Raw genomic sequence first — 24,181 nt, 5'->3', positions numbered from 1 at the left:
TCTGAAAAGGCACCAAATTCAACGATCAATGATAACCTCAGTTTTCACAGTTGAAGATAAACAGAATACCAACAAATTGATCATGGAATACAGACACTAGATTGCCAATTTCTCATTCGTGTAACAATTTCAGTGAAGGCTGCAATAGTGGGGCTAATTAATTTTCTTAAAGTTTCTGTTTAAAAACACATGAACTAGAGTGCTTTAGTATCACATGTTAAGCAGCAAACTTTAAGGCACATCTTCAACTACACATTTAAGGCAAGGCAAATTCCTCTCCCATCATGCATCTTCCAATCCCCTATCGCTCATGTTTAGATTGATTTTCAATTGGGAATTAACATTTCATCTACTCCCACTTCCACCCTTTTGTTTTTCTCTGCTCCATCGCTCTTTTAATCTCTTCTACCCACCTTCCCATGAGACCCTTTGTATCCTGTCCCTTCATATTTCCAAAACTTTTGATCTTCCTAGCTCTGCTCAAAAAGGTTACAGACCCAAAATGTTAATTATGCCCAACTGAAGTAATTTCTATTTCAAATGACTGTAGACTAGAAATTGATAAATAAAAAGTGATATGACAAAAAGGTGTTTACTTACCTGTGGCACTCCAAGCCAGTCATCTGCTTGTTGCATAGCTTCACGTGCATTATCGACTGGTTTAGCAGTGTCCCAAATCTCCCAGTCTGGGCACAAACCTGAAACCCAACAAGTTATTATTACTTTGACATCACCTCGTACTCAGACACAAGTTACATCAGTAAGTATACACAGCACAATTCCACAATCTAGAATTAGCTCTGATCTTAAAATAATTTCAGAATTACTATACAAGTGAACTCTTGAAAGGTGCCAACAAGTTAACAAGACACCAAAATCATTGATTATTCCAAAAGGTAGAATTAAATCATTCCCTTATCCCACCAACCATCTAATTTAAATATCACTAATAAAAGGTCAACTGTAAGACAAAATAAGACCCAAGGTTTAAACCAAGGATAAGAACATCTCAAAACCCTATGGCAATGCATGAATGAAACATGTCCACCAGGAAACAAAATCATCCCTGTTGATGGCCCATACAAATGTTCAGAGCAAATTCTGCCACACTTCTGGACTGGTAGTTTAACTGGAACCAGAACTTCCCACTTAAGGATGAAGGAAGGAGAACCAGGACATTTCCCCATCTTTTCAGAGTCAGTTGAAAGTACTACCGCCCGACGCTCAGAAACAAGTAAATCAGCACAATTGCTACTTCCATGGCGGGCACTGTTGCGCCCAAGATTGAAAGGTTCTTATCTTCACATTGGGCTCAAAAAGCTGCCTACCTGGGGCACAGCTATCAACCAGGGCACCCAGGGCTTTCCCATCTTTCCAGTCATTGCTGAAGTTGGTGATTGGCAAATCAGGCAGCTTATTCTGAATCCATCCCAGTAGTCTTTGCTTGGGTGTCTGATTCTTTGCATCATCCGCTCCTTCATCATCCCAAACCGGCATAGAGATGGAGTAGTGAAGAATCAAGGTCCATATCAGTCCTAGAATGAGTTTCAGATTCCCATCCACAATTGCTTTGCTGTCTGAAAAATAAAATGTACCACTCTTTAGTTGGTGCAAGGAGTGGGGAGGAGAATTGTGTGACAAGGCAATTTCTTAATTCTTATTCCACAAAATTTTGATCAAAAATGCTCCACAACTGCAGGTGTTGCTGGTATTTTATTGCCCGACCCTAGTTAATATAGATGGTTTAAGCAAAGCAAGTCAAGGGTGTGCAGATTATTATGGATTGATTATAATGGAGACCATAATGGGGACGCATAACAGATCTTTTCCTTTTAAAATTACACAACTCAATAATCTAAAGTTTCCGAAGTATCATGGTAAAATTTAAACCTCATTCAGGCCTACAGATTACAGTCTAATAATTTGAACACTACACAATTATCTGATTAATATAGTAGTACTTTAATGTCAGAACTCCATTCAAGGAGAAAAGTGTTATTTCAGCACAACTCTACTTGAATACTTGGATCTGCAAATCTGCAAAACTCTACTTGAATACTTGGATTTGTAACATGGCACTTTCTAAGCTTTAGCCATTAACAAATGTTCCTGCAAGTCCCTTTCTCCCAAAGAAAATTTAAAGTCTAAAGTCTAACCATGGCTAATGGAAAAAGGTAATGCATAAGCATAGAATCAAATATACCACTTCTTTGCACTTGATTATTAGAACAAAGAAGTTCCACGTATAATGACATTCAAAAAAGTGAGAACCACAAAATCCAAAAGACAGCCAAGAGTTAAACCAGGAATAGATCAAGGTCTTTGGAACATGCTAACTGTGCTTACAACCCTACAGATCAAGTATACCTGAAAATTACATGATGTTTGATTTCATTCTCAACTCAATATAAGAGCATAGTCTGCAAGCAGGAAAGCCTAGACAACCAAGTCATGGACAGACAAATATAATACACAGGTACTAGGCAATAGGACATCAACACTTGTTGGAACTACCTATTCTCATTTCTCAATGGCACCATCACCACAAGCCCCCAGCTCCCAAGGATTACTGACCAGAAACTCAATTTGATCTTGGCTACTTGAATACTATGGCTACATCATATCATTGGCTGGTTACCCTCCATCAAGCGACTCACCTTTCAATACCTACAACACTCAAGTATGGCAAAACCCTTCAACTGCCTAGATTAGCACAGATCCAATACTATTTGTGTGTGGAACAGTGACACAACTGAGAGCTGCTGCCTCATAGCTCCGGCAACCTGGGTTCAATCCAGACTCTGCTGCTGCCACTTTTGTGGAGTTTTCATGTTCTCAGTTACTGCATCGGTTTCCTTCTATATCCCAAAGATGTGGGTCAGTAGATTAGCTGGCTGCTGTAAATTATCCCAAGTGGTAGAATCTTGGGGAGGAGGCAGAGTTAATGGGAATGTCAGGAGAATAAAATGGATTAGGTTGGATTCATCTAAATATTGGTCCATGATGGCAGGCACAGATTCAGTGGGCTGAAGGGCCCATTTCCATGCTCTCTATAATTACGTCCTAGTGGTGTCAAACAAAACTGCCTGCTAACTGGCACCTTACCAGCCACCCTAAAATACTTGTCACCACTCTCCAATCCCCAAGCATCAATGCACTATGACTGCAATGGATCCCACCTACAAAGTGTACAGCAGTTCCTCACCACCTCCCAAATCTACAGTCTGTCACAGATGACAGGGGAAAATGGGGACAACAAACCTACTCCCTGCACACTCCCCTCCTTGGTTTCACTTGATTCCAACTCACAAATAATAGTTATCTTAACATACTGGAACATTGGCGTACTATTCCCAGCAGGACTGCAGAAGCTTGACCTTCCTGGACAATCTTTGTTTTGCCAGCAACATGCACATTCCATAAATGAAATTTCAAAAGCATCTGCCAATTCTGGCAACCTGATCATTCAGTTTTCAACTACACCAATTTCGTTGTTTGCTTTCAGCTATTTGAACCCCATATCCCCAAAACTTGAGACTTTACTGTCAAAATTAATAATATTTTCATCTTTCTCAATGCATTTGTTAAATATTCTTTGATAATGCTTCAGCAAAAAAGTTTTGTGCCATTTTCAACCTTATGTACTGCTCCTGCTGGTAAACTGCAGCATTCGTGCTTCCTTAGAGCCCATAAGACATTAGTGTAACAAAGTACAAATCAGCTTCAGTTTAAGAAATCCTTTTTACTTGATAAAATTATGGTTATTTTGGGAGATAGCCAAAACAAAGGTGAATTATAATGCAATTGAAATTTGGCAATATTTGTAATGATTAACAGGTGCATTTACTCTTGTTTTAAGCCAGCAAACTAAAATTTGGAAGAATACAAAGTACTACCATTACTCAACATTTGCAAAGATTTAAAATGAAGCCCTGGAGTGTAAGTGTTAAGTATAACCATACTACAGACAATTTTTATCACTTGCTCAAAAACAGCACATTTGGCCTTTCTTAATTTGCATTTGAAAACAAATATCTGTATCCTAATGTAAATGCACAATAAAAACTTGCAATCAAGTTTACACTGTTCTATAGGTGAGATAGACATTTATCCTCAAAAATTTCCATGGTCTCCAAATAACTTTGAAACAAATATCCTTTACTACAACATCCCAAGCCTCCAACCATCTTTTAAAACTTGCACACAATGTAAAATGGTGATAAAGTCATTTTATCAAAACTCAGGTGTATGATGGGCCTTCTGCACACTTTAAGGCTAATGGTTGTGGTTTATCCTGTGTCAAAGACAAAATACATTCAAGTCAGTCTGCAGTTGGAAAGGAATGTACAGGTGACATTACCCTTGCTTTTGGCATGTTACAGAACTGGGAATGCCTTTGAGTCAAGCTTTTATTTATTGGTATCGCAACACTTTCCTGCTTTCCGGGATATTCAACTCAGTGAGAGGAGTAACATCAAGAGAAAGGGGAAAGGTTGCTGGGCCTTCATTAGAATGGTAGTCACCCAATGGTCAGATTAAGGCTGGTGTTACCCAATTTTGTAGACTAAAAGGAGCTGCTTCATTGGAGATAAAGCCATTCAAACTGTGTCATCCAATTAATTCCTGACCATTATAGGAAAGCACAGGGCAGGAGTGTTTGAAAGAGGTAGCTCTCAGGGCTTGCTTATGAGTTTCACTTTACAGGAATTTAAGAGGCAAGTTTGCCAATTGTTAGTTAATAGTTGATTGGCTAATCAGCTAATTAACAGCAGCCAATAAAAGAGGTAGGGTCAAACAGAGCAGCCATTTTAACAGTGGGCCAGTGTAGGAGTAGGGAGTTGAGATTTTGGTGTGAAGAGACTGAAGTAGCCCAGGTTTCAGGAATGAACGTGTATCCTTGAAAAGGTGTTGGTGAGGAGACGGGTAAGGTTTTGTATTGCTGTTGATCTTTAGTACTTGATTCAGTGTAGACAGAATGGCAGTTAGGGTAGTGGAATGCTCCTCCTGCAAGATGTGGGAAGTCAGGGAACCTCTGTCTCCTTGATGACCTCATCTGTGAGAAGTGCATCCAGCTGCAGCTCTTGACTGACATGGTCAAGGAACTGGATGTACTTGGGATCATCTAGGAAGCTGAGGGCTTCATAGATGAGATTTTTTTCTACTGAAGTGGTAACACCCAAGGTACAGGCTTCAGATGGGTGACCATCAGGAAAACTAAGGGTAGTAGGTAGACAGTGCAGGGTTCCTTGTGTCCATTCCCCTCAAATGGGTATGTCTCCTTGGATGCTGTTGAGGGGGATGTTCTTTCAGGGGCTAGCAGCAGTAGCCAGGTCTCTCCCACTGACTGGCTCAAAGGGAAAGGATACAGTCAGATGGCAAGACTGATAAGAGACTCAATAGTGAAGGGGGGCAGACAGGAGATTCTGTCTGCAGAAGAGATGCCAGAATGGTGTGTTGCCTCCTGGGTGCCAGGGTCAAGGCTGTCTGAATGGCTGCAGAAAATTGAGTGGGAGGGTGAACAACCATAAGCTGTTGTACATATTGGTACAAGTGATGTGGGTAGGATGCGGTTCTGCAGAATGAGTATAGGGAGTTGGGTAAGGAGTTAAGCAGAACTGAGGGTAGTGATCTCTGGATTTCTCCTAGTGCCATGTGCTAGTGAGGCCAGAAATGGAAAGATAGACCAGCTTTAATTGTGGCTGAGAAGCTGGGGCAGGGATTCAGGTTCATGAACCATTGGGACCTCTTCTGGGGTAGAGGTGACTTGTACAAGGAGGATGGGTTGCACTTGAACCAGAGAGGGACCACTATCCCTGCAGGGAAGTTTGCTAGTGCTACATAGTTCAGTTTAAACTAGATTCCCACTAGGATGGGACTCTGAGCAGGTCATGGGATAAAGCTATAGCCAGCAGCAGTCAAGACAGGAAAGGAATACCCAGTTAAAATGCATTTCCATGCATGAGGTTTAACAGGTAAGGTGGACAAATTGTGTGGATTGGCTCTGAGGACTGGGATGTTATAGCCATAACAAACTTAGCTGAGAGAAGGACAGAACTGGTAGCTGAATATTCCAGGATACAGAAGCTACAGGTGTGACAGAGGTACAGGTAAGTGAGGAGGGGGTGCTGCTTTTTTTGATGAGAGGACAGAACAGCAGTACTTAGATGACCTTCTAGTGGTATTGTCCAGTGAGGCCAAATGGGTAGAACTTAGAAACAAGGGGAGGGTCATTCTGTTATTTATTCCCCACCTTCCCCAATAGAACTTGGAGTGGGTGTGTAGAGAAATTACTCAGATGAAAGAATTATAGGGTTGTATTAATGGGAGATTTTAATTTCTCTGGTATTTACTGGATTACCCAGAGCATGATGGGGTTAAATGTGTCCAGGAAAGTTTCTTGAGTCAGTTATAGAGGGCCCAATACTGGATCTTCTCTTGGGGAATGAGACAGGGCAGGTAACAGAAGTGGCAGTCAGGGAGCACTGGCTCTAGTGACCATATTTCTATTAATTAAGAGTGATGGGAAAAAGGTAGGACAGGTCCACAAGTTAGGGTCCTAAACTGGAGCAGGGTTAATTTTGGGGGAATTTAGGCAGGATCCAGCACTGGGTTGATTAGGTGAGCCTGTTTGAAGGGAAAGGAAATGAATGGCAAGAGGGAGGTTTAAGATTGTTAGTCCAGGAACAATGTTCCCTGTTAGGGTGAAGGGTAATCCCAGCAAGTTTAGGGAACTTAGAGGCTCTAGTCAAGAAAAAAGCAGCACATTGTGTTTAGGAGGTCAGGGACAAGTGAATACCTTGATGACTAAGAATAATACATGAGGGAAAATGAGGGTAAGAGGGTATGAGATGGATCTGCAGTTAAGGTCAAGGAAAATCCCAAGAGGTTCTATGGAGATATATAGAGTAAAAGGGTCTCCAGGGAGAGTAGGTCCCCTTGGAGGTCAGCAGGGCTGCCTATGTTTTGAGCTGCAGGAGATGAGTGGGATTTTCAACAAATGTTTACTGAAGATTAAATCATGGTTGCTTAGGGGAAACTAGGAGATGTTTGAGGAAACTTGTATTCAGGGAGGAGGTAGTTGTAGCCTTGCAGTGCATTGTGGATAAATCCCCAGGGCCTGACCAAGTGCATCCTTGGACTTTGTGGGAGGCTACAGGAGAAATTGCACGGGCTCTTGCAGAGATGTTTGCTTCATCATTAGCTACTGGTGAAGTCCCTGAAGACTGGAAGGTAGCTAATGTTGTTCTGTTTAAGATAGCAAGCACAAGCCAGGGAATTACAGGCCAGTCATCCTGACTGATACCAATCAGCAGTGGGAAGTTACTGGAGGGAATTCTGAGGGACAGGACATTCCAGCATTTGGATAGACAGTCTGATTAGGAGTCAGCATAGCTTTGTGTGGAAAGTAGTCCTTGAACCCTTGTTTTTGAGGTAATCAAAAAGGTAGACTAGGGTAGGGCAGTGGATGTTGTCTGTTTGGACTTTAGCAAGGCCTTCAAGGTCCTGCATGGTAGGTCTGGAAGGTTAGATCCCATGGAATCCAGGGAGTGCTAGTTTGGTTTAAAAATTGGCTGAGGTAGGAAGCAGAGGGTGGTGGTTGAAGGTTTTCTCTGAATGGAGGCCAGTGATTAGGTGTGCTGTAGGGGTCAGTGTTGAGACCCTTGTTATTTGTATAAATGATTTGGATGCAAATGCACAAGGCTTGATCAGTAAGTTTGCAGATAAAATTAGGTGGTGTTGATAGTGATTACAGGGGGATCTTGATCAGTTAGAGAAGTGGGCTGAGGAGTGGCAAATGGATTTCAATACAGGTAAGTGTGAGGTGATGCATTTTGGAAAGTCAAACCAATGTAGGACTTGTACTATGAATGGTAGGGCACCAGGGAGTGTAATGGAACAGAGGGACCTAGGAGTCTATTCATTGGAGCATAGTAGAATGAGGAGTGATTTTTAAGAGGTTTAAAATTGAGAGGCATAGATAAGGTGGTTGGTAAGTCTCTTCCCCAGGGTAGGGGAGTCCAAAACTAGGGGGCATAGATTTAGGGTGAGAGGAAAGATTTAAGTGACCTTAGGGGGAACTCTTTCATTGCAGAGGATGGTGAGTATATGGAATGAGCTGCCAGAGGAAGTGGTTGAGGCAGGTACACAAGTATCATTTAAGAAGCATGGAGGGGGAATGGGGCAAATGCAGGAAATTGTGACTAGATCAGTGGGCATGATGGTTGGCATGGACTTGTTGGGTTGAAGAGCAATATGGTATGGATACAGGCCCAGTGACTAATCACCTAAAAGGAAATGAAATAATTTGTCAGAAGTCTGGTAGTGATATCTTGTGCCTGTAACAACTGATCCAAGGAGGAGCTTGTCAAAAGTTGGTGTACCTGATGCATGTTTCACTGGAACAGCCTGGTGCCATATTTGCCTGAATACTACTGGTCAAAACTAACTCATCTTCAAATCTGACATTCAGCTTTCATCTGGACCAAAGTCAAACAGCAGCATACTTAATGTAGCAACCTCCCATCTGCTGGACAGCTTAAATTACAAATTTGAGCATCTGTCAAAAAAAGTTTAACACAGCTAAAATGTGATAGGAGTCTTAATATTGCTGATCATTGGCTCTCTTCTACTGCTCAAAGCTTCAGTGGCATGCTGGTAACTTGATGATCTTCACAGCCACTTCAATCAAAGCAAGTAGTGAATCTTGATGTGGTCAGGTACAAATCCTAGGAAGCAGCATTTTACTGAAAGCCATGAGCTAGAAACTCCAAGAACTCCCTAGTATCTAGTCAACCAGGGTAGGCTGTAAGGAACTGGAATCAGTAAGCAAATCATGTAATTCCTTCAGTCTGTAGCAAGACTGGCAGATCCAGTAGTGAATGACCTTGTACATTGTACCAGATCCTGCAGGAGTCCAGACTACATTCCAGCCTTGTAACTGAGACATTACCTCAAGTATCAAGTCAATATTTTAAACATTTAATGCACATATATTCATGGACAGAAGCACAAATTCTGGGGGCCATTTGTGACACAATTTCAATTCTTGAGTTAATGCCAAGATGAAAGGAGTGATTTGAGGGGTGAATGTGGAAGGTCATGGTCAGTCTAGCATTCAGGCATGTAATTCAAGTAGAGACAACTTAGCTGGCACCCTGCTGTTGCTCCACAGTGTAAACAGTCAAACAACCACCAACTGAATCTGATCCAACTTGGAATGCAAGAGGAGAACAAGGTATGAGACAGCAGTTAGCCTGATGTCATTGGGAAAATGCTGGAATCTTAGTTATGGGATACTTGGAAAATCATAGACCCATGGTTTCAAAGGGAAAGTGGTGACAAATGCATTGAAAAATGTTTAGAGGAACCCAGAGATGTGTATTTGGATTTCCAAGTTATTTGGCAAGGTGAGACCAAAAGCAAATAATACTGCACAACAGAAGAGCTCCATCTTGGTTAATATTAGCATTGGGTGGAGTGGAGTTTAACTTAGTCAGGATAAAGATGCAGTCAGGATGGTATGGTTTGTCTAGTTTAACCAATGTTCCTCTGCAGGGATCCATGGAGTATCTACTTAATCCATACTAAGAGTGAAGTGGGGGGCCATGCAACTCAACATGCCTGGTTCCACTTAATTCACTATATAAAAAAAAATCATAATTGACCCTTGCAATTACACAACATATAATGTAGATTGTTAACACCACTCTTGGACAGTCATTGAAAATTGTCTAGCACTTGAAAGATGTGCAATGATTAATGCATTAAGTTTGTAGGTAGCCACAGAGCATCACTTCTATAGACCCATGTAAATTTAACAACCTTTCCCAACTAGACATGCTTTTTTTGTTTTAAAGTAACCTTGCAGGGTGCTATTTAAATAGTCAGTCACACAAAACCTCCAAATGTGGAGGAGTGTTATTTGCCACCAATCCAACACTTCACTAAAAAATCATTTTGCATATTTACTTAGCAAGTAATTGCATTAATAGGTGTCTTAAGGTTAGTCAGTAGTCTGAAATGCAACAATTGAGAAAAATTGAGTAGTGAGGTGACCAGAGAGTAGCTTTCAGGATGGGATAATGGTTATAATTTGGCTTCCTGTTCAGCCTATACTGTGCTCTCAATCTCTAGCAAGACAAGTGCATTTATATTAATGACTCCTGATCAACTAGTCTTAACACTTCTCCCCATCTTCCCTAATGGAAGAATTTTGATGTAGTCAATTATACCAATCATAGTTGGGATAAAGGCTATCTTAAAAATCACTATAGAGAATTTTAATACAAATTGGATAATACAGAAGATGCAACATCAAATGCTGATAATCATATGGTTTCAAATGCATCATTACTCAAAATTAAGCCCCTTCATTACAATTTCCTCAATGCTTGGGAGAGATTAAGATGACATTCCAAGTGACAATTTGGATGCAATTAAGCTGAAGAGCTTAGAAAAAATGAGGTCTTAAATCTATAAATTGCAAGAGAAAATAAATTGGGACATCAAGTAGCACCACAGATTAACTCAATTTCATGTTTAAAATGTGTTTGATAGCCTTAATTTCCCTTTCCCAACTACAGGGGGGAAAGAATTAAACATTCCACAAATCTGAACTAGACTTCTGATACCAGGCATTTTAGCATACTGTTGCACACTAAAATTAGTTTGACATATTTAAAAATAACCACTTCAGTAACAACTAAATTTGAAACATTTAATCCAACTCAAGTGGCTATGGAATCTGATGCAAACTCCAACCACCAGTCTCTTTTTTTTCTCAACCCTTCCTCACATCTGAAAGTGTTTAAACAGATAAACATTTGGCTAAAATTAGATATCCAATTCCAACTACCTACATTAATGCCTTATGAAAACCCAAACAAAAATCTTCAAACTTTGTACAGATCTACACTATGCAGTCATAAAATACTTAATTCCATGAAAAAAATTGTATAAAGAATTTAACCCATTAATTAGTAGTTCATCCATGCAAGGGACAATTTTGAAGACTTGGGAACTTGCATTCATTCCCAACTAATTGTTCCAGCAGTTCAAAGACTTTGACTATTGTAGCCATAGCAAACAAAATGTTTGCTCTTCAGATTTAATAACTGATTCACCTTCAGGCTAACTTTCATAAATCAAGGGTGGAAGTTAACTAGGCAGGATACAGCAATTTCACTAAGTTTAGGGTTTGTGCCTTCACAAAGAACAGATTAATCAGAACACCCAGCGTTAAATTTATTTGCTGGACCAGCTGCAGACTTTGAATTCAACTCAAAATGGTACAGACATTTCACCAATTGGTTTTGTCACAGCCAGACTCACCAGAATGTGAGCAATCAGCCCCATGGTGTCTGTTTGCAGCTTTGAAAACTTGAAAGACTAAATTAGATTTTGACATGTCCTTGACAAAGTCAATGGGAACAATTCAACTGTCAGTAGAGCACTTCTCCCCATTCACAGCACACCCCTCTCCCACCTCAAAGTTCCTTTTTCCTGTTTAATTGCCAATGAGAAATAATCGGAGATCAAATCCAGGTTAAATTCCACACAATGTGGCAAGAGAGAAAAGTGCCTTTAAATACAATGGTGGGTAACTCAGTTGTGAGCTTAGTTGTCAATAATTGAAGGATACCTGGAGGAAAATAATATCAGCCCAGTGGCCAAAGTTTTCTTACAATACAAGTCATTCAGCCCATCAAGAATATGGCAACTTTCAGTATATTCCCATTCCTCCACATAGCATAGAGCTATCAACTATAGGATAAGCCACATGTAGACAGCTTGCCACTTCTGCAGTGTTCCTTGTTCCAATTTTTGAGCAAATTCAATCTTCCATGCTGTAGTGTTAATTGATAACATATGGTACTATTTTTGGAATGAAATTCACAATTCTAAAACTGCAATAAGTCAGGTATCATCAGGAAAGGGAGAACTGATCCTTCAGGTATGAATTTGTCTCATCCCAAAACTAGAAATTCTGATCATTCTTTTAAATTCCACTGGATATCTCCTTTCCAGTGTGTTTCGGAGTTACAGTGGCTGGAGTTTGAGAATTCTCAAACCACAGTTACATGAAACAGGCAATTCTCCCAACTATTGAAGACAGACTTGTAATTCATACCTTTCACATCTGCAAGATGCCCCAAGATCCTTTAAGCTCAGTATGTGCAACATCACTATTGCAAGTCAAGAAACCTCGACAAGGTTAAGAGCAAAACATTGCGGGGAGTACTAGATGAAAACTCCAATAATTTAAAAAATTAATTAAAATAGGATTGTGCAAGACATTTGGAATGGGTACACCATTTCTTGACCTTACTGCTTCATTACAGTTTCAAGATATTCACCCAAACTATCAAATTTCTTCAGCAGTCTCAACTGCATCTGTGATAAAGCAATGCTTACTCATTAACCAAATACAACCAGAAGAGAAAATTTAGGGAAGTTGACTTGAAGCATCACCACCCACTGGAGTTGCTCTGTCTGGGCCATCTTAATGAAACTAACAGTGCTCAAAAAAACAATAGGTATAGATTACAAATCTTCAATTCTCAACTTGTATTTTTGACAAACCAAGCCCAGATGTCCAATTGGCCACATTCCACTCATCTGTAGGTCCACTTCAGTACTCAAGCATTTTATTCAAATTAACCTACATATGATAGCCAAGTGACATTAATTGACAAAATCCCTTACAATATTGCTGAAGTATATTTAGAAGCACACATCTTGACTGCATTCTGATCTTGCACATGTCCACATGAATATGGAATAGAGGAACCTTCAGTCTTCTGCTTCATTCATGGATAACACAACTACAGTAAAGCTTTACTATACAGCCTCTAAGTGGAAAACTGGCATTTTTCTCCACAAGTCATTACAAATTCATCCTTCGTTACCTGTGAAAATTTCCACTTGTACATCACATGAATCACCCTGATCCAAGCTCAAAATCTGATCAAGAGAACTGAATAAAATAGTTTTCCCAAGGTCAGTAGCTGAACACACTTCCCTAAATAAATCTGCAGTGTCAATGAGAATGGTGCATTGTATCTTTGCTTTCCATATTTGACATCGGTTGGGTGCAAATAAGAAAACCATCTCGTTTCATGCAAAATAAAGATAGGCTTACAATCAATGTGCCAATATAGCAGGCAAGTGCAAGGTAAAGTCACTGGCTGTTGGAAAATATTTCTACAAGTATTATATAAAGCTTGAATATAAATCTTATTTTCATTCCATCAATGACTTGAGCCAAAGGAACTTTCAAAGAAAACAGGAAAGCCAGATGGTAATGCAATTTTTATTCTTGTCAATGGCAGAATCCAAGGGTCTGGGAATGTTTTCCCCCAGGTTTCCTGCAGGCCAGTGAGACATCCCTTATACAGCTGAGGGAACAAGGAAGTCTCCAAAACATGAAAATTCTCTACTGGAAGTATTTTATATGCAAATTAATAAACAGAGGCCAACATCGAATCCAAATACCTGAAGGATACAATTTTAAGTCAGCAAGTGCATAGAATGGAGTATTGAAATTTGGAGAGCTAAGGAAGTTCTCATCATGTTAGAGAGATTCCTCTGAAGAGTATTAACATTTCAAAGTGGGAAAAAAAGCCAATTAGTTTAATCCTGGATTCCCTCGAGAATGGTAAATTGTTGAAAGAATGGTAAACATCCTATCTGGATGTATCACGGCTTGGTACAGCAACTGCTCTGCCCAGGACCGTAAGAAGCTGCAGAGAGTTATGGACACCGCCCAGCGCATCACGGAAACCAGCCTCCCCTCCTTGGACTGTCTTTACCTCTCGTTGTCTTGGTGTAGCAGCCAGCATAATCAAAGATCCCACCCAGAACATTCTCTCTTCTCTTCTCTCTTCGATCGGGTAGAAGATACAGGTGCCTCAGGGCACGTACCACCAGACTTAAGGACAGCTTCTACCCCAATGTGATAAGACTATTTAAAGGTTCCCTTATACAATGAGATGAACTATAACCTCACAATCTACCTTGTTGTGACCTTGCACCTTATTGCACTGCACTTCCTCTGTAGCTGTGACACTTTACTCTGTACTGTTGTTGTTTTTACCTGTACTACATCAATGCACTCTGTACTGACTCAATGTAATGGCACTGTGTAATGAATTGACCTGTACGATCGGTTTGTAAGACAGACTTTTTTCACTGTACCTTGGTACAAGTGACAATAATAAACCAATACTCAAACTCACTCACTGAATCTGGAGAACAAACAAATATGAATGTCAATGATGTTACCAGATGAAGGTGATGACCAGTCTGATCAGCCAAAAATATCCTGGGCAGATGCTGGGAAAGAACTGGAATCATTCAAAATGAAGTTATTCTGCTGAGGAAGTGGTGCAACGCATGCCAACCACAACAATTTTCTGAGAAGGTAGCTTAATTTCAGGCAGTCATACATCTGACCATTGCTGAGAAGGTTGTTCTGCAGCACATGTGAAAGCTTCGAGGTCTGCATCTTTAACTGGTCTTGTAGATACCCTCCCCAAGGCAAGGGAGATATGGTGAATGTACCTGCATTACAGTCACAGACAATGTGGGCTGAAGGGCCTGTTCCTATGCTGTATTGTTCCATGTTCCAATACAGCATTGTAATGAAATTTAATTTCAAGTTACTATGCACAATAAGTGTATTCTGTGTGGTCAGTGCTGTACTACAATAAATAGATTACAGTATTCTAGAGCACTCATTTCCCTCATGCCACAACCTTTTCCATCTTGCACTACATTTTTGACTGACCAACATATTAAACAACCAACACCCCCATTGCTGCCAGGTTAAAACTTGCACTGGACTATAGCTCATGCACCTGCCTTAAAGTGTCAGAGAAGCATTGCTTTCTGTGTTCCATTTTTTCCTCCACCCCTATGCAATTTACCACCCTTCCTGTGAAGTTGCAAAATACTAGGTGAAGGAAAATTGATTCTGCCTGTCATTTTGTCCAATATAACTGCTATCCAAACCAACATTCATCCAATAACCAAAGAAATATTGCAGGCTTCCTTCTATCAATAGATCTCTCAATAGGAGTGTGTTTTAATCCTTGCTGTACTAAAATAGCAACCTATATTTGCAAGGCGCAAGGTTAAAGATTAAAAAAAAAGTGTAAATGTAACAACCAACTGAAGACCAGCCAAAGACAATTAAATTTGGTTCACCACCATCTAGTTTCTTTAACTGTTCATCTATTTCTAAGGACCCATTAAACATTAAGTCACAACTTGGATTTTGATTGAGCGGGGCCAATGCTCTGCTCAGATTCACCTTTGCCCCAGACTTCCATGGTCCAAATCCCAATTGTGTTCTGGACCCAATTAATGAGACTCTGAACAGTGCTAATGCCATGATGCAAATCAAGTTACAGACACAAGTCAAATCAAACCCCTCCAATTAAACTACTGAGGAAACCACAACAGTTGTCGAAGCTAAGGCTTTTAGAATGCCTCAGAGCCCAACAAACAAAGAAAACTTTCAGATTTAAACAGAAAACATTTCTACAAAAAAAATGAAAGTTATAAAAACATGAATCATATGAATGGATTTTTGGATGCTGAACCAGATTAGTAACCAGATTCCACAGCACAAATACTGAAGAATCTCAGCAAGTCAGCTGGTACCCATCCTTGACTTTTTTTTAAAAGTGATGCACACATGCCAGAGTTCCAAACCTGCTTACTTTACAAAATAACTGCAACTTCACTGTGGAAGTTTTGGTCTAAGGTAGTCAGTTGTCCACTAGATACTTCTCCCAAGACCCTTGAAAAATGGTACTACAAGTGAAGCCTTCAAATTGCTCAGATCACTGGGTATAAATACATTACTAGGTGTCTATTGATCATGGAACAGGCAGATGTTCTCTCTCTAAAAACAGACAAGCTAGACAAAAAAGTTAAACACAGGTCCACGTACTTACCTCAGTGACCATTCACCAGTGAATACAAAGCCTAGTTATCTGCTATGTGTATATGCACAAGGCACCATTTGGTGGCTCAAGTTCACAATACTGTGATTAGATTGTAACTCATTTTCAAATACCTTTAACGTTCTTACTGTGTTAAATGGAGTAACATGCTTTATTCCATAAAGTGGCAATGGGTAAAAAATGTTGGGCTATGGCAGGATTGACCGATAGAATCAATGCAGTTGTCAAGTTAGAACAAATGCTGTAGTACTCATTCTGGATAACATCTGATTTTCCACCTTTTACAAATGTTAGGCAACAAATTTATATTCAAGGTAAATGAAATCAAATGAAGGTATGGCCCCAACATTTATCAAATACAATTCTTTTATAGTAGTTTGATTACTACTATACTACTATTACTACTATTTTATAGTAGTTTGATAAAGAAAGATGGTATTGCAGTCATATGTGCTCTTTAGCATTTTGCGTGTACACGTCCAAATGTGTCAATAACAATTCCCAACTTCTAGCTCAATTAGATCTGAAAACCATATTACTGATCCATGCTTGTCAACTCAAGTGGCACGAGCCAGTTCTTTCCAAATTGTACCAGACAGGACAAATTGCCTATCAGTGACAGCAAATGGAGTAAAGCATGGCTTGGTTGATTAGCTGTAATTAATGCATCTTCTAGGTTACAGGAGAGAAGTTGGCTATCCTTGCTTGTGGTTTTCTCCATCAATCCACTGAAGAATCCTTACTCACTTGAGCAATGCAAACTGCGGCGAGAAATCAAGGAAATAAGTGTCCAATTTTATTGCAGATAGTGGCTTCAACTACCAAGCCATCAAAATGTCCACCCAGAAGTCTCATTCCTAATCTTTTGATAGTTTAAGCACAAGTAAGCTCAAGAATGGATTTTAAATGCCCTTGGGAACACACCTTCCCACCCAAAGCCACGAATGCAGCATGCCCCGAGTAGTGTGGGGAACCATATTTACTGGAAATTCAGAATTTGTATTGCACTTAAATAGCACTCAGTGGTCTGGAATCACAGTCCCAGAACAAAAGGAACGGTGTTTCTTCACTTCTAACAATTAAAAGTTTACTCAGATTTTAAGATGGATAGCTGAATTATCACACATCTAATCCAACAGGAAATGCTGACTACAGTGCATCTGTGGCAGAACATAAAGCACAATCTCCAATTCAAAAATATTTGCACTTTTGCATCAACCATTTGATAGTACACAATGGTAAAAGTCATACTTTTAGCCCCCCCTCCCCAAAAGCCCAGTTGTCAAGTGAGGAATTATCCCCATTTCATACTAATGCATCAATTTCAGTGTCAAGGGCTGTTACAGTGCATCCTGGGGAGAAGTTGGGGTAAATGACACCAATTTCTAGATTTATTCAGGCATCAGGTTGCCATTTGAGTTTGCACCACTATCAGCAAATACCATCAGCTCTATATTATCCATGTATAACCCTGGCCCAGTTTGGAAATAATAAGAGTTCCAATCACTTGATTTAGATGAAGTCCTATATTAAAATTTCATACTAGAACATTTGATCATTTCAACACAAAAATAAATGCAATGATAAGAATTTTTAAAAATACAAATCCAAAGTGTTAGAAATAATTAGCAGCAACTAGAAGGTTAGATGCAAATACAGAATAATGCAAAGTTACCAAAGAAATGCTGAAAGTCCAATAAAAGTGTTTGGTGAAGATGTTCATCTGAAACCGGAGAACTAAGTTGAAGAACAACGTGCCCAAGAGGCAGACAATATCTATTCACTCTTACATTGAGCTCTTGAAATGATTTGTGGTGGCAAGGTCAGAGCAGAAAGTACATTTAAAATATGGAGCATTAATGTTCAGAATTGGTGCAAGTTCCTCCTCAAGCTGTTTCTTGGAGTCTGATGACATGCTTCACTCTAGTTTAATTGGTTCTGAGGTGGCTGGTAAAGACATTGCAGGATCTGCAAATTGCAACATAAGTGCTGCAGTAGGCAAGGGAGATGGGATTGTCTGGGCTTTGGGTATGCACTTGAAGCAAAGGCTCAGTGCCTTCTGGTCGTTCCTTATCCCACTTTAACTGATCATGGCCCAAGAATTCCCAGCAGCTTGGAGACCATCCTTGAAGCTTCAGCTCATCGTCTTAGGAATCTCCTGTTATGAAAACTCAGTAGAGCACCTCTTTTGGGAATTTGATGTCAGCCATAGAGAAACAACATGAGCCATACATGGGAGATGTGCAAGTTTAACCTCAATGATGGAGAGGTTGGCTTGGGAAAAGATACACAAAAGTTAAGTGCATTCATATTGTTGTATGTGCATATGAGAAAGCTTAAAATAAACTCACCATCTGCATCTCTTCAGTAATAATCAAATCATGCCTGTAGCAGATTTCCCATCAGATTAAGAAAACTCAACTGCATGTCTTGCATGCTTGTCAAAGTGGAATCATTTCAGGTACACTTTGAAACTCAAAGCTGAATCTTTTCATCAGCTTGGCAGTCAAAAGTGTGTCATCCAAACAAGTTTGGCATGTTAAAGTTATAACCCAATTAGGAATTGTCTCTAAGATGTCAATTCAAATAGGCACTTTCAACATTGGTCTGGATATGGACTATCCTTTTCTTTTTAAAAAAAGGACAAAAACACAGAAGCGGCAGAAGCATATGAAATACATTGGCTTAAGAACAGGCCATTCAGCCCATCATGCCTGTCTACCATTCAATAGGATCACTAACCTTTAACTTTTATCTTGTACTAACCACCATATCCCACAATTCCTTAACATCCAAAATTCTAACTTGTTTGGAATATAGTCAAGCCTCCTTTGGATTGAGAATTCCAAAGTCTGGGTGAAGCAATTTCTCTTTGATCCCAAATAGCCATTTGAAACTGACTTTCAATTTTAGATACTCCAGCCAAGTGGAAACCTCTTCCCTGTCAAACACTGTAGTACATGCAACACAGATTCTGCAGATGCTGGAATCTGGAGCAACAAAATGGTGGAGGAACTCAGCAGGTCAGGCAGCACCTATGGAGAGAAATAACTAGTCGATTTTTCGGGTCAAGACCCTTCATCAGTCTACCATTGTAGTGGTAGACTGATGAAGTGGCTGAGAATAACTGTCAATTAAAAATTGAAAGAGTTCTGCTTTAAAACTGCACTGCATTATGTGATGTTTTTTGAGTACTGCATTCATTTTTCAAGAAAAATCAGATCAGTGGCTCCCCAGAGTTAAATGCTGAAAATTTTCAATTGGGTGCAAATACGTCTGGGTCTTCACTGGGTCAGGTACATGCAGATTGAACTGCAGTACATAGCATTGGTGGATCTCTGCCTTTGTATGCATGCCATTCTTAATCTACTCACTGAAGCATGTGGTTGAATGGAGCACTAAGCAGCCACAAAACAAATCTGCCCCTTCTGAACTGACAATGGAAAGACTCGTGATGCTCCTTGGAAAATTTGGACATTATCCACAACTTAGGAGCCACTTCTCAAAAGGCAGACTGATGAAAGTCAGCACTATCCATGAACTGTAGATGCCTTGTAATATAGCCAAGACGTCAGACACAGCTAGAGCTCGGTCTCAGGCTCAATGCACGCTGCCTTTTATTCTGGTGACATGGATCATCCACTGCAGATTCCTCAAAGCACTAGGAGGTAACACCAGCATCATATCTGCAAAATTCTCCAAATCTACTGGCAGGATAAGCAAACCAATATCCACATCCTCTCCTAGGCCAACATCACCAGCACAGAGGCTCCACTTATACACAGCCTGCTCTGATGGCCAGACCACGTTAGCATATTTAGTACCAGAAATAGATACAAGCTACATCAATGCAAGATTACCAGGAAGACAGGAAGTGATTAAGTGACTCAAAGCCTCTGGAAAAGGTGAACATCCATGCCGATTCTTTGGGGCACAAAGAGGACAAACAGCATCCATGACGACACAACAGTTCTTCGAATGCATGCTGAAAGCCCAGTGAAAATGCAAAGAACATACCACTCTATCAAACCTCTGCCTCACCCAGTGAGGTGGATAAGACAAATGTGAAACCCTCAAAACCAACAGATCTGAAGTGAAGTCAATGATCCTCAGCCCAGGTCTACAAAAGTAGCAACAGGTATTTAAACAGTGGGTGGGGGTGGGGGGGCTGGAAGCAGCAGAAGCGGAACATTACAATGGAAAGCAGCTCCAAAAGAGATAATCAGCAAGGACATCTCCACTGTGCAATGAGAAAGAACATAATGGCAGATTTGTACTCCAGTCATCTATGCAACAATAGGCAATGAAGAAATTAACTTTACTAATATATCAATAGATTTGAAGAAACAGAAGCCTTACACTTAAAAGTTGATTTTTGATTCTTTAAAGTGGATTATCTCCAGGATAAATTCAACTAGATATCTAATTAAAAAAGTAAATTTATACATGTCACATTAGCCAGAGTCTTTAACAGCTCATTATTTATCTCAATTGCTGTGGTTTCCGATATACAATCATTGACAGCGACGTTCTTGATGTTGACAACAGGAAAGACAACTTTTGGAAAAAACTTTCTAATGGAGCCCCAATGAATCCACACATTGCCTGTTAAGCGCTGGAACATCAACATAAAAAAATTATAACACCTAGTGATAATTGTAAAAAAAAGGACATGTGAAAAGATAACTCAATTTAGCTCTTAAAGTGTTCTGAAACTAGTTTCAAATTCTACAATCCAAATGCTTTGTTCAAATGGCATGTTTCATTCCCCTACCAACCCAGGGTAGAAATTTCCCACCAAGATCAAAAGTTATTTCTGGTCTCTACATTGAATATACATTTTAAAAACAAAATCACACCACCAGCTACAATAGTTCCTCTTGTACTACCTCTTCTACAAGAGACTAGCAGACCATTTTCTCCAAATAAACTTCTCCATTAATCATCCAACAAAAACAGAGCTTTGTTATAGCAGGAAGCTTTAAACCCATACTCCACTATTTCATTCAGCACACTAGAAAATATTTTAATTATCACACCATCCAGCCAATGTACATTTAATGCAGAAACCAATCAATTGTTGGCAAAGTCAGCTACTATTAGCTGGACAGGGAAGCCAAACAGCAAGAGCAACTGTTTAACACTTCCCACACCATCAGGACGAAGCATAATGGAACAGAGGAAGTTGCTTCCTGAAAACAGGAAAAGCTGCCACTCATTTCCAGCAAATAGTGCTCTAGGTTTCAAAGCATTGTTGCATAAGTAATCTCAAAAACAAACATTATACAGAGCTACCAGGTCCTGCCCATCCTGTTTCGTAATTAAACAGCGACCTTAAAACACCTACATACATGTTGGCAAGGGTGGCTGCAGGGGGAGGAAAGTGCTCAATTTTAGTTCAACTATTCAGCCACAGCAGCCCGACAGAATATTTACCTGATTCACTAAGAAAACACACTCACATTTTCTCCAAGGATATTATTCACCTATTGACTAGAATGTCCTGAGTTTGTGAAGATATTATTTACATGTTTTTGAATTCTCCATTGGCTTGGTTAAACAAGTCTGGGTTGAAGAAACAAAAAACATCCCAAACTTAAATTTACTGCTACAGAAGTTGCCAGAATTCAATTCTGGCACATAATATTTCTGCCAACCATTCGACAAAAGCAGCTGTGAGTGAAACTCTTTGTACCTAGCTAAATGCATTCCATACTGGTGAAGTCACTTTTCCTGCAAGAAGGAAATAAAAGAGTAGATGTGCAATAAAACTACTTGCAATTCGTTCTTCAATAGACCAGAGATATGTTGGTTGTGTCGAGGACTAAACCTACACAATGGTATTTATAGAAAGTTTAGTAGCTTGTTTTGTACAAATCTAACAAACCTCCAAAAAGGTGCTTCACAGAGTTGAACAAAAGGGCAATAAGCCAAAAAGGGAAATATGGTTGGTTCAAAGCAACAAGCTTCAACTGAAGGAGTTTGATAACAAATAGCAATATTTGAGGGGCATTTAGACAGACATGAACAGGCAGGGAATGGAGGGATATAGGCATTGTGCAGACAGATGTGTATTTTAAATTGGCATCATGGTTGGCACAGCTATTGTGGGCCAAAGGGCCTGTTCCTGTGCTGTATTGTTCTATGACCTAAATAAGGAAACTTAATTCCCACGTGGAGCTTGCATGACTAGTTCATTTACTATTAGCAAGGTCATAATGGTGATTAGTGGTGGGGAGATGCCCTGAATCCTAGAGTTAGGGGGCAAGGAGATTGCAATGATAGTGGCAAGACTGTTAAAGTTTAAACTCTGACTTAAACATGAGGATGAGGATGTCAAAGTCAAATGCAAGGCAGTCAGAGAGCTGGTTTTCAATACGCATTATTAGAAAGGAAAATACTAGAGTTGTCAAGCCGAGAAGATGGCAAATAATTGAATTATATACAGCATCCAATAGTTACACAGCTCAAATAGCCTGGCAAGGACTCCTCCCATTCCACCTTTTAAACCTAGCCTTCAATTTTTATTCCCATGAACTGAATGCTTTCCCTATGAAAAGTCCATTTGCTTTAACTGTTTGGAGTTCCACATTTTCAAACGACTAAAGACATTTTTAATTTCTTAACATAGCAAAACCTGTTTGCTCTTTTACCTGTAATCTCAGTACCACCATAAAAGCATTAGAGTGCTTAAAAAATAAATTTATAATGCAAGCATAAACTTTATTCAATGTACAATGTTACACATTGTACAATGTCACTACTTTGAATTCCAGACTGCTAGAAACCTGTGCTTTGATCAAATTGCTTGGCTGGCCTGTTGCTTTTAATGATTTGTTTTCCCTATATCACTGTTGTGCTGTAGTTGCTTCCCCCCCACCCCCACCCCCCAGTACATCTCACATTTATGCACTAGTCATTTGCCACTACATTAACAGTTTCCAGGTTTTGCACTCCATTATATTGCACACTTCAATGACATTCCTATAACTGCACGCCTCAGACAAGAGTTTTAGCAGATGGCTAGTGCAGGGGTGGAGACAGGCAATATGAGAGATGCAAGGAAGTTCCTGTCTAACAAGGTGCTGAGAGCACAAACTGTTAGTGTTAACTCAAGCTGGGGAAGACAATGAAATGGGTAACCCATGTACAGAGCTTACGATGGAACGGACATTTGCTTCAGTCTTCCAATGTTAAGTTGAAAACAAAGAGGCTGCTCAAATCAATTTGTCCAGTACTGTAGTGAGGGACAAAGGTAGAGAGTGGGAAGCCAGTATATTACAGTGATTGCCATCTGTTTGGGTGATGCTGCCAAGGGGCAGCACATTTGAGATTAAGAATAAATTGTAAACAAGTTACAATCAAAAAGACAAGCCAAAGGAGCACAACTAGTCAGAGAATGGTGATGATTCACTGGGATTTCAAGAGCTTCAGATGGCTGCAGAGTTAACATACACTGAGGATTTTACCAGACAGCAGTAGACCAAGAGGTAGAAAGAAGTGCACAAAAATGCATGAGAAAGACATTAAATTTCCCCCATTCTTTGCTTGTGTAGCTTCACTGAAAGTGGTCTAATGTCTCACTTCACTCAAGTTTTACAGAATCCAATTTCTTGTGTATTCTTTGAATCTAATGCTAACTCCAAGAACTTCCCTTGACAGGCAATAAGCTGCACACTGACCATGTCAGTTATGCAATTTTAAGACAATTCAACTAACCTCTTACCTGCAGATTTTAATTTTTATTTGAACTTCTACTCATCTCCATACAACTTTCACAATCTTTGCTGGTATACAGTCCTAGACAACTTGCTGTGTTTGGTAACGGAGTGATTTGGAAAGACCAGATACTGGCTAATTGAAGCACATAACTGATAAACAGCAAAAATTTTCAGCAGGTGCCTTTCTGCTTCTAATTAAATTGAAATAATTTGACATTTAGTCTCTTGGTTCTTATACCATACCAGCCAATGCAGTTGTAGTAATCCAAGTTTTACACTAACCTCCCTCCCATGTTATGGAGGTGTGGAGTTTGCACATTCTACATGACCACGTGAATGTCCTCCAACATCCAAAAGTTTTGCAAGTTGGTAGGTTAATTAGCCACTGCAAATTGCCCCTAGTGTGTACGCAAGTGGTAGAATCTGGAGGTAGTGGGGGTTGATGGAAATAAGTTAGAAAAAAAAGTCAGGGAGAAAAAAAAGATTCCT

The 24,181-nt window shown here is 39.8% G+C and overlaps 1 protein-coding gene across 4 annotated transcripts in view; it reads right to left on the bottom strand.

Moving 5' to 3' along the window:
• LOC127572087 (filamin-B) overlaps positions 1-24,181 on the bottom strand; it is a 154,387-nt gene that overhangs the window by 76,822 nt on the left and 53,384 nt on the right. For all 4 annotated transcript variants that reach the window (XM_052018958.1, XM_052018956.1, XM_052018957.1 and 1 more), the window contains 2 exons: positions 1,329-1,577; positions 601-698 (listed from right to left, as the gene is read on the bottom strand). In XM_052018958.1, coding sequence (XP_051874918.1) covers positions 601-698; positions 1,329-1,577 — 347 coding nt within the window. The remainder of the gene's footprint in view (positions 1-600; positions 699-1,328; positions 1,578-24,181) is intronic.

This window comes from Pristis pectinata, chromosome 6 (assembly GCF_009764475.1).
Source record: "Pristis pectinata isolate sPriPec2 chromosome 6, sPriPec2.1.pri, whole genome shotgun sequence".
Lineage (NCBI taxonomy): Eukaryota > Metazoa > Chordata > Chondrichthyes > Rhinopristiformes > Pristidae > Pristis > Pristis pectinata.
The sequence above is the reverse complement of the archived record's forward strand: the minus strand, read 5'-3'. Positions and strand labels throughout refer to the sequence as shown.